Source organism: Oncorhynchus kisutch, linkage group LG18 (genome assembly GCF_002021735.2).
Source record: "Oncorhynchus kisutch isolate 150728-3 linkage group LG18, Okis_V2, whole genome shotgun sequence".
Lineage (NCBI taxonomy): Eukaryota > Metazoa > Chordata > Actinopteri > Salmoniformes > Salmonidae > Oncorhynchus > Oncorhynchus kisutch.
The window spans coordinates 46,137,015-46,148,576 of NC_034191.2; the positions used below are offsets into that span (position 1 = coordinate 46,137,015).

Below are 11,562 nucleotides of genomic sequence, written 5' to 3' on the forward strand. Positions count from 1 at the left end.
GCGTTAGCCACAATAGCCACTCGGTAGCAACTAGCTAGCTGCGAAGATCCGGTGTAATAGTCCAGAGCTTGCAGCAGGAATCTGGTGATGTAGTGGAGGAAAAAAGCAGTCCGATATGCTCAGGGCTGATATCGTGCTGTGCAGACTGGCAGGTATTATCCAGGTTATCCGGGCTAAAGCGGCTGGAGTCCGAGCTAAAGATAAAGACCGCTAGCAGTGGCTAACAATGACTAAAAAGCTAGTAGCTTATTAACTTGCTAGCTGATGATGGAGGTTCCAGTTATAAGGTCTAAAAAGTAGCAGATCCGTACCACATTGGGTGAGGCGGGTTTGCAAGAAGGTATATTTAATTCGAAAATGGAAAAAAGAGATTGAAATATAATGACATGTATACAAAAAAAAGAAAGAAAAACATGGGAAGGAAACAAACACGTCTTACTGCTCCGCCATCTTGGTTCATAGTGCCCTGGACCAGAGGTACTAGTCTGGTTACATTTGACTTCTATATATCACATAGATAGCAGTGCTCTGGGGGAGAGATCACATAATGAAACATTAGCAAGATGAACATAGACACTGTAATTTCAATATTCATAAAACACTGTAGTCTCAGAGTATAGGCTCATCAGCAGAGATGATATTCTGCTAATATTCCAGCAGTTGTGATCCAATTGAATGGGTGGGTCACTTAAGCTCAGTTTATACCTGGTGCTAACATGCGTCCTTTGCCTGATCTTGTTCACATTCAAATTGTGCCCACCTTTTTAGACAGGTGTATACGATTAGAATATGTATTGTGATCTCATGTTCCTGACAACCTCTGGAGGTAGTTAGGGAAGCATTGTGTCTGAATATCTTAGGCGGATCTGGACAGTAAAACTTGTTAAATCATCATTATCCCTCCCTCTAAAATCATTGATAGTTGGCACCATTGACTTATCAATATGTGTCTTAAATTATTGTATTGCATACTTGGAGGTACCAGGAAATCTGGTCACAAGGATAAGAGACACATTTTAATATTTAATAGCAACAGCTAAAATGTGGGCACAATCAGAATGATGACAAGATCAGGATCAAGGACATATGTGTTAGCAACAGGTATAAACGGGGCTACAGTGACTAGTCTGGATAGTACTACAACAGCTCAGAGGACCACACAGAAACTGGTCCGGATGTGTTTGGTGGAATGAGGAGCCTCAGCCTCTATGGGAGTGGGACTCTGGGACAAGGTTGCTCTGGTCAGCTGGTGGTCTGATTTGGGGAGACCTCCCTCCACTGACTTGTTGTCACTGTGGAGACTGCCGTAGCTCTCTGAGTCCCGAGGTTTTCCTGTGAAACACACACACCTCCCCGTGAGTCACCACTGCAGGTAGAGTGGAAGGCAATGGAGGTAACGAATAGGAGAAATGTAAAAGAAATGGAGGCGCAGTCTTTTACCTGTGACTTAAAGATCATCTTAGAATAAGATAAAGAATACAAGATACTACAAATATAATACTTAAATAAAATGTACACATTAAAGAATATCATTCAATAAAAAGAAAGAATGAATTATTGAATAAAAGAAAGAGGAGGAGGCACCTTTGAAGCTCTTGGCTCTGACTTTTGGCTGGGGTTCAGTGAGCTGGACTGAGGGCGGCGGGTCGGCCAGGCTGTCTCCATACTCCATGGGCACTACAGGATTCCTGTCCTCACTCTGCACCCTCTGGATGGCTGTGGGATCATAGATTACAACAAAGAGGTCTAGCTTTAGAGTGAGGCATTAACAATATACCACAGCCATGAAAGGGAAGCTAGAATGGGGTTAGTGTTTATCTCTGTGGTGATTATGACTAAATGCGCCATAAATATCGGGGAACAGAAAACCTGTTGAAATAATGCACACTGAGGCTGAGCTACCTCAAATTAGACACACAAATAAGGTGCAACAAGGTTAGACACACATCTAAGACATTTTCTCAGGTGTACTATATATTTATAAAGGTGTGTATTTTTAGTAGTTGAGTAGTTGAGAGGCAGACAGACAGGAGAACCTTGTTTACCCGGTCTGTACAGGGCTGCCTCTGTGTTGCAGTCCCGTGCCGACTGTACAGATGCACGGCCCGAGTCGGCCTCCTTAACTGAACGGCCCATGATCTCGTGCTCCGTGGTGGTCAGGTTCCCTTCCAGGAAGTAGGTGGACATCCTGCCCTTCCCCTTCACATCGATCTCCCCTCGCTCCTGGATCATGAAGCCCTTGTCTTTCAGAACCCTGGAGGAGGAAGACATATAAAAACAAAGCCTGCTTCCCAAATGGAACCCTTTCCCTTATATAGTGCACTACTTTTGAACAGAGCCCTATGGGCTCAACCAACCAAGCACTCAATTAATAAATCAATAAATCAGTCCATCATCCAACCAATCATCAAGCACTTTTGACAACATTTGATGTAAAAAGGGCTTTCTAAATAAATTGCTGGTTTGCTTTCTTGATCGATTGCTTGATTGATTTAATTTCCTGCAGTTCAGTCATGTGACATGAGCTGAGGTCTTACAGGTAAACACTGGGGCTGAGGTGGATCATGTTGGGGAGGCCGTGGCTCTCCATGCGAGACGCCGTGTTTACTGTGTCTCCGAACAGGCAGTACCGAGGCATCTTCTCCCCCACCACACCAGCTAGAACTGGCCCGCTGTGTACACCCACCCGGATCTACAGCAGAGAGGTATTGTTTGTTTTTAAAATATATTTTGTGGGATATTTTTACTTTATTGAGACAGAAATAGGTGGAAATGAGCATTGACTAGTGGAAGGATTCTTATCCACAATGGGGGTTGACCTTTATGTGCTGCTGGCGGCTGCGTTGCCCACTAGACCAGCCTCAGACACAGAGAGAGGTATTGTATTGTGATAATAAACTAGCAGGAGAACTGAGAAAGATCAGCTCAAAAAGAAAGACAAGGGCATGGAAATTACAACCCTTTGGATTTGGATCAATAGAACAGAGATGTTACAAAAATATTGTGAAAAATCTATCCAGCATTCAAACACACCAGCCATCTGTGGGTCTCACCTGGATAGGCCCCCCTGTGATGGGGTTGATGACCTCCCTAGCTGCTATGACCATGCCCAGGGCGAAGTTGGCCACCCTCTCAGCATGGCTGGACACTGGGATGGGCACGCCACCTACCACCATGTAGGCATCACCTATGGTCTCCACCTGATGCAGACACAACCACAGGCAGATTGATATCGATGAGTTAAGTACTGGAATGGCTATTCCAGGCTGCCTGGTCTAGATGAATGAATAGATGGATATGTAGAATAATTCGCAAGATGTTTCAATTATGAATGATAAATGTTTAAATATTTTGTTACCTTGTAAACTGTGTGTACTGTGGTGAGCCGGTCGAACTTGAGGTACATGGAGTTAAGCATGTTGACGATCTGGATGGGCTCACACTCCGAGCAGATGTTGGTGAAGGTGACCACATCACTGAAGAGGATGGTGCACTCCTTGAACTCTCCTTTAGAGCAAACATAACCACAACCACCACCGACCATATGGCCATTTCCATTAATATACCACTGTTTCAGTCCTTTTACAATGTCGAGAACAATAGTGAAAACTAGTTATTCTGCTTAATACTTATCCACATGTAGCTGACCTGTTGCTTCATATCAATACATTTTGTGTGTGCGCATGTGTGTGTACTGTTCATGCATGAAGGATGAGAGTCTGTTTGCATCTCTGTATGTCTGTCTGTCTTTCTAGCTGTCTGTGTCCGTCTGTCTGCGCCTATGTTTGTTTGTCTGTCTGTCTGTGTACTGTGCTTCAAAGACAGATGTGTCTGGGAGCCGCTGGCTGTGTCGTGGTGCTGTTTCAATCTGTAATTCATGCCTTCATTAAATATGTAATACACTGCAGCAAGGCAGGGAAATATCCTTCAAAAATCCCCCCAATTCCACTCTGTACATCTCTACTGTCTGTTGTGTGTCAGAGCAAGGGAGGCATAGGCTACTGTGTACAGGTTTTGGCAAAGGAGTGTTTGGCCCTACTAGGGCATTTCACACACCACCAATCCTCTCACCAATTATTTTCTCACCAATTATCTTTTTTACTCTCATCTTCTCTACTTTCTTCCCTTCTCTCCTTTCCTCACCTTTTCTCCCCTACTCTCCTCTCCTCTCCCCACATCTCCTCTCTACTTATTCCCTCTCCTTTCCTCTTCTCTCCTCAACTCGCTTCTCTGCATCTTTCCTCTCCTCTATTCTACTCTCCCCATCTCTCCTCTCCCTGTGTCATTCACCTGCTTCCACTCTCTTCCCCTCCTTCAGCTGGTTGGCCACATGTTTGGGCAGCATGGCGTACAGCAGGTTCTCCGTCTTGGTCCTCTCCTCCTCCAGATGCTGGGACAGGTGTCGGAGCTCCTCCTTCTTCCTCTCAAGCTGGTTGGAGAGCTCCATCTCGGCCAGCCGCTGCTGGTTGAGCAGGATGAGGTCCCGCGTGACGTCGTGAGGGGCGATGTCAGAGATGTGCATGCTCCGCTCCTCCAGCTCGTGGAGGCTCCGCAGCAAAGGGGAGGCCTGGTACAGCATGCACTGCAGAGACTCCATCCACAACATCTGACCTGGGAACAGGGGAGTGAGGGGTCGAGATAAAGAGAGAGGTGAAATTAAATGGAGGGGGGATGTGTGTGTTTCTGTTAAATGGTTATGGTGGGATAGGTTGCATAAGTGGCATGACTCAATAACAAATAATCATTCATGTATTTCTTCCTTCTATTATCCATCCATGCATTCATCCATCCAGTTTTTCATTACATCATCTGTTCATTCATCCGTTCATTCATTAATTCCACCTCTGAGCTCCAGCATGGGTCTATCCCTCCAGGCCTCGGGCATCATGTCCCGTCGCGTCTGCAGGACAAAGTGGCTGTTGATGAACTTCCTGATGCTGGAGATGGTGAAGGTGACCTCGGGGTGGACGATACTGAAGTACTGATCCAGGTGAATGCTCATGGTCTGCAGCCCGGGGACGATCTTCTGGACGTTCACCCCCGCCTGTCTCACCATCAGCTACAGGGGTTGGACCAGAGAGCAGAGATTCAGGCTGGGTCCCAAATGTCACCCTATTCCCTATATGCAGACTGCAGTGCACTACTTTTAACGAGGGTCAATAGGGCTCTGGTCAAAAGCATTGCACTTCAGCAGCCTTACTCCAGGTATTAAGATTACAATTCATATCTACATAAAGGGCCCGTTTCTGGACACATTTTAAGCCCAGTCCTGGACTAAGAAGCACTTCTAATTGAGATTCCTCATTGAGAATGCTTTTTAGACTAGGCCTAATCTGTGTCCGGGAAACCATCCCAGTGATTACCTGGCATTACTAAACCACGCTGTAAAAAGTGGGAAGGCACGGTTGTTCATCTGAAGTGCTTTTTCTGATTGACATGATCCAAAATTGAGCTTTGGTTCAATCAACCTATTCTATTCAATTTGTATGAATCAAATAAAGAATTTGAAAGATCATGTGATGTTTTTAATTGAATGAAAGCTTATAAATTGCTTTCAACACCACATAGCGGTAGGCTGCCACCGCTACATTGCACCCATCAGAAGATTTGGAAGCCTTTTTTTATTTTTTATTTTTTTACCTTTATTTTGCTAGGCAAGTCAGTTAAGAACAAATTCTTATTTTCAATGACGGCCTAGGAACAGTGGGTTAACTGCCTGTTCAAGGGCAGAACGACAGATTTTGTACCTTGTCAGCTCGGGGATTTGAACTTGCAACCTTTCGGTTACTAGTCCAATGCTCTAACCACTAGGCTACACTGCCGCCCCAGCATGGCCTACAGGGGCGTGGCTTTCAGTTTGTTATTTTTAGCCACCTATGAGAGTGAATGTCATTCTAAGTAATGTGTTGTTGTTTTTTTGATGATTATATGTTCACTGCCAGCACTGAATCTTAAAGGGAAATTTAATTAAAAAGTACTTCATATTCATCATCTCCAGCAACACCCCAACATCAACATACCTATGTGAAAATGACACATTTCTATGTTTTGAAGTAAAAAAGATAAAAGAAGGTAAGTGTTTCCAATGACATCATCAACCAATTAGTAGACAATTAACAAGCAATAAGTAGGCAATGCCTCCTCATGATTGGTTAAAATCCCATGATGCACACCAATGACGTTATTGGAACACTTCACTTCCTATGTCTTTTTTTACTACAAAATATAAAAACGTGCCGTTTTCACATGTTGGGGTGGTGCTGGAGATGATGAATATGAAGTTGAACAATTTTGACATTTATCTTTCTATGATATCTCTGTAAGTACTGTGACTCTAAAGAGCCTGGAAAGGATTCAATTGATGAGACGGTCACCACTTGGTTACAATATTGGTAACCAGTTCATGTCAAATTCTTATGGAAAGAAAGCATTTGGAGTCATTATTTCATGTAATGGAACCAACTTAATATCTTGATTAACAGGAAACTGATTTAATTGCTTGTAACCCAATTGAAGAAATTTGGATAGGTAACTCCAAAGTGAAAAATCAACTTGGTACAACATAAACAATGGGGTGTAGCCATTTAGTTTTGTATTTATGTTATCTATTCGGCTTAACCAATGGGGAAAAGTTTGTAACTGTTGGCACTGAATGATATATTTAGTTTCAACAAATGTCAATTTTTTTCAATTGAGAAAACCAAACAAATTTACTAAACACATTTTTTTTAGGTATATACATTTACAGTGCATGTACTCAATACCAAGAGGGAATCTGGGAAATAATAATACTTTTGTACCTCCTTGTCGAACACTATATGGAAGGGAAAGGCATTGCAAAATGTCTTCAGGTCGATGCAAAGGTTCTTCGGGTAGACTGGCTCAAATCCTCTCAAGAGTTTGCCTATGATTGAAGTAAACATCTATTAATGATAGTAAGGGTATCAAGATTAGAGATATCTTGACAAGCAAGATGGAATAGACAGGCTTTATCGATATCTGAGGTGGACTGAGCCAATCCATTAGAAAAGGAATGATGAGATATTTGGTCTTTACCCTTCCCAAGCTGGACCAACCCCCTCACAGTCTCCCAGTGGTTCCGACACATGGAAAATCCCTGAGACTGGAGTTTCCTCTGCAATGATTTCTGTATGTCCTGATAGATGGGGTGAGGGACACATTGGAGGAAATTCGTGTTATGGTTAAATTGCATAAAAAGGTTCACTTTTAAACCATATGGAAAATTGGCTGTGTTGGGTTGGGTTATTGAGATAGTTTTGGGACAATTCTTTGGAGAGCCTCAGAGATGGCATCTGCTTGTTTCTGTAGCCTATGTATGCATCGCAAATATCACCCTATTACCTATGAGCCCTGGTCAAAAGTGGTGTACTATCAAGAGAATAGGGTGCCATTTAGGATGCAAGCCAATGATTTGTGGGTCATCTGTTGTCCTGACCCGGATTTTACCTCCCTGTTTGGGTTCCAGTGCATTGCGTTGCGCCTGGGGCCTCTTGGCAAACATGGCGGTGTTTGTGAGAGCTTGTTACTGCACATTACATTCGAAAATGTCGGTTTCTGAGTGACAAGGAATACTACATGCTCCTTCTTTCCTGTCCTCTCTAGTTCCTCTATTTGGTTGACGATTTCCATCGTTATCTCGCTGTTGAAGAAGTCTTTTGCTACAGCTTCAATGATACCTGTGGAAATGGGAAACAGTCGTTTCACTTTCCTACTTTTACGCACGCTAAAATCTCACGATATTGAGTGTATTAAGTTGTTTAACACATTTGTTCTTAACGTCAATAATTTAATCTATCAGCATTCAGCATAATTACCGGGTACAATTTGGCATAGGCCTCGGCGGTCGGAGTAATAGTGAAGAAACATCGTGCCGTCACCGTTCCTCTCCGCTCTAAATGATGGCGCGTTCATCTCCTGCAAGCATATTTCCAAATCATTTGACACAGTTTTTTTCTGTCCAAAATATGACTTGTGTCCATTGTCCACTATTTATAGATTGATTATCACATATATACCTATATCAATAAAGTAGGCTATAATAGAGTAGGCTACACACACACACACACACATTATACCTTGTAAGAAAGGGCGAGGTAGCTGTGCAGTGCATCCAGATTCTCTATAAACTCGAACAGGTTCCCTCCCAGAGTCCGTAGCATGTGGTCGTATCCAGATCGTTTACAAAAGTCAAAAAAGTATTCCCCAAATTGTCTCAACACCACCTCTGGTTTAACATCTTCGAATAGAAAATAAAGTAGGCCTAATGAATATATAGGTTAATACCAACATGTACGCCTTTACGTAAAACATCACATAAAACACATTTTGTTCTATCATGTAATATTTATAATATGTATTTGTATCATCCTCTTGAGTCATGTATTTTGCCTGTCAGCAATAGAGTTTCGATTCCATTTCAAATCAAGCCATGCAGTGCAAGAAATGCACTATTCTAAAATGATTCTTAATTTTTTGTAGCTATTTCTCAATCCATGACTTGAATTATAATTCATAATCTGGAAGTAACCGTGATTGGCATGGAAATGTACGCTTTTATAACACCTCTCAGAATATATATATTAGCTCCAGATCGTTACTGGTCCAGAGCTACATTGATATGACATTATTAATCAAATAATGAAAATTAGCCTACCAAGTAGCTTGCAGGCCGCAGCCACCAGTTGCATGGTGATGTCGTCTTTGTACACTTCATATGTCAAGAATGTATCTTGAACCCCGGCCTCATCTCTGCATATAATTATGATGATGAGATCATTTCAGCAGGTTACACATCCCATTGATGACCAATAAACAGAAAGCAGTGAATGAATCCATCAATTAGTTAGCATATAGGTCCACGCTGAGGGGCCGTGCTCAATGCGAGCCTTTAACGCCACCTTCTGGAATTACGCAACATATTATTACAATTAATCAAGAGATATTCACGTTGTCTAATATGATGTTAGTGTTAATTAATAACAGTGTTACCTGAGCTTCATCCATGTCTCCTCGCCAAACTTGTCAACAACCAGCGACTTCAAACAGGTATTGATAAATCCATACTGCAGAGAGAACATTTTTGATTTTGATGCCATTCATAAAATATAGGCTATATTTATATAGGTAAGAGTGACATAGCCTGTTGAATCGTCCATGTAGCCTAATAAGACTAATGAGTAGGCATACAGGCTGGAAACACATTGAGTCATGATTTTCGAACAGTTCAGTCCAGTAACCTATACAACATATGCTTGCCTATACTGTAACATATCAGTTTTGACTATCTATCACTATGAGTTAATTGATGGGTCGACACACACAACTTACCATCTCTTTTGGTTTGGATTCTGCCGACACTTTGTTTAAAAACCTTAATTCCCAATGTATCCTTGCACGAACACGACCCCAAGTTGACCACATACTCTAACGCACAACATTATCTCCGTCGACAGCCTACCTGAATATATTTAATTAAAGTGATATGCCTAGGCCTATATCCTGTATATACACAAAAGCTTCAGCTCCTTATTCCGTCACTTCTGCCGCTGCGCATCGAACAGTGACTGAAGAAAGCCGTTCACCCATCTCCAGCTGTTGGCGAGAGCGTTGGTGCGCGATGCGGTACAGATGAGTGTTCAGGCGATAGATGTGCTGATCTCAACTCCGTACACGCAGTGGCATCTAGGTGCAGAAGTTCTAATTCGCATTAGGCTACCAATGTGACGTTCAACAAATGGTTTAGATGAAATATTTGAAATAAAACGACTAATTTATTTATTTAACAGGGACAATATTATTAATTAACATTTCTGTAAATGTGATGGACTAGCCAGTTGGCTAGTTTTAATCTGTAGTCCCTAGGCAGATAGATGAAAACATTTAGCATCACAAGCTTTTCACACAAAAATGCAAGAATAATTATAATAACAAATAGTAATTGTTTAAAAAAATCAATAAATACAAACAACCAAATACACTGAACAAAAATATAAAACAAAACATGCAAAAATGTCAAAGATTTTACTGAGTTACAGTTCATATAAGGAAATCAGTCAATTGAAATAAATTCATTAGGCCATAATCTATGGATTTCACATGACTGTGAATACACATATTCATTGTTGAGGAACGGTGACGGCACGATGTTTCTTCACTATATGCATTGTTCACAGATACCTTAAAAAAGGTAGGGGCGTGGATCAGAAAACCATTCAGTATCTGGTAAGACCACCATTTGCTTCATGCAGCGTGACACATCTCCTTCACATAGAGTTGTTCAAGCTGTTGATTGTGTCCTCTGGAATGTTGTCCCAATCCTCTGAAATGGCTGCGCGAAGTTGCTGGATATTGACGGGAACTGGAACAGACTGTCGTACTCGTCGATCCACAGAAACATGCTCAATGGTTGACATGTCTGGTGAGTACAGTGCCTTGCGAAAGTATTCGGCCCCCTTGAACTTTGCGACCTTTTGCCACATTTCAGGCTTCAAACATAAAGATATAAAACTGTATTTTTTTGTGAAGAATCAACGACAAGTGGGACACAATCATGAAGTGGAACGACATTTATTGGATATTTCAAACTTTTTTAACAAATCAAAAACTGAAAAATTGGGCGTGCAAAATTATTCAGCCCCTTTACTTTCAGTGCAGCAAACTCTCTCCAGAGAGTGAGGATCTCTGAATGATCCAATGTTGACCTAAATGACTAATGATGATAAATACAATCCACCTGTGTGTAATCAAGTCTCCGTATAAATGTACCTGCACTGTGATAGTCTCAGATGTCCGTTAAAAGCGCAGAGAGCATCATGAAGAACAAGGAACACACCAGGCAGGTCCGAGATACTGTTGTGAAAAAGTTTAAAGCCGGATTTGGATACAAAAAGATTTCCCAAGCTTTAAACATCCCAAGGAGCACTGTGCAAGCGATAATATTGAAATGGAAGAAGTATCAGACCACTGCAAATCTACCAAGACCTGGCCGTCCCTCTAAACTTTCAGTTCATACAAGGAGAAGACTGATCAGAGATGCAGCCAAGAGGCCCATGATCACTCTGGATCAAAATCAAATCAAATCAAATTTATTTATATAGCCCTTCGTACATCAGCTGATATCTCAAAGTGCTGTACAGAAACCCAGCCTAAAACCCCAAACAGCAAGCAATGCAGGTGTAGAAGCACGGTGGCTAGGAAAAACTCCCTAGAAAGGCCAATACCTAGGAAGAAACCTAGAGAGGAACCAGGCTATGTGGGGTGGCCAGTCCTCTTCTGGCTGTGCCGGGTGGAGATTATAACAGAACATGGCCAAGATGTTCAATGTTCATAAATGACCAGCATGGTCGAATAATAATAAGGCAGAACAGTTGAAACTAGAGCAGCAGCACAGTCAGGTGGAAGTTGAAACTGGAGCAGCAGCATGGCCAGGTAGACTGGGGACAGCAAGGAGTCATCATGTCAGGTAGTCCTGGGGCATGGTCCTAGGGCTCAGGTCAGTTGAAACTGGAACAGCAGCATGGCCAGGTGGACTGGGGACAGCAA

General features: G+C 42.2%; 1 protein-coding gene across 1 annotated transcript; it reads right to left on the reverse strand.

Annotated features, from left to right (window-relative positions):
* Positions 1-329: 329 nt before the first annotated feature.
* On the reverse strand, positions 330-9,507 carry LOC109909340 (guanylate cyclase soluble subunit beta-2). Its single transcript, XM_020508408.2, has 16 exons — positions 9,349-9,507; positions 9,010-9,083; positions 8,675-8,769; positions 8,097-8,257; positions 7,836-7,935; positions 7,426-7,697; positions 7,057-7,117; positions 6,801-6,904; positions 4,843-5,059; positions 4,291-4,611; positions 3,359-3,507; positions 3,054-3,200; positions 2,538-2,692; positions 2,046-2,254; positions 1,585-1,716; positions 330-1,332 (listed from the first exon to the last, which is right to left on the reverse strand). Exons 1-16 carry the CDS (start codon positions 9,439-9,441, stop codon positions 1,148-1,150), a joined length of 2,475 nt encoding a protein of 824 aa, XP_020363997.1. The 5' UTR covers positions 9,442-9,507; the 3' UTR covers positions 330-1,147.
* Positions 9,508-11,562: the final 2,055 nt, after the last annotated feature.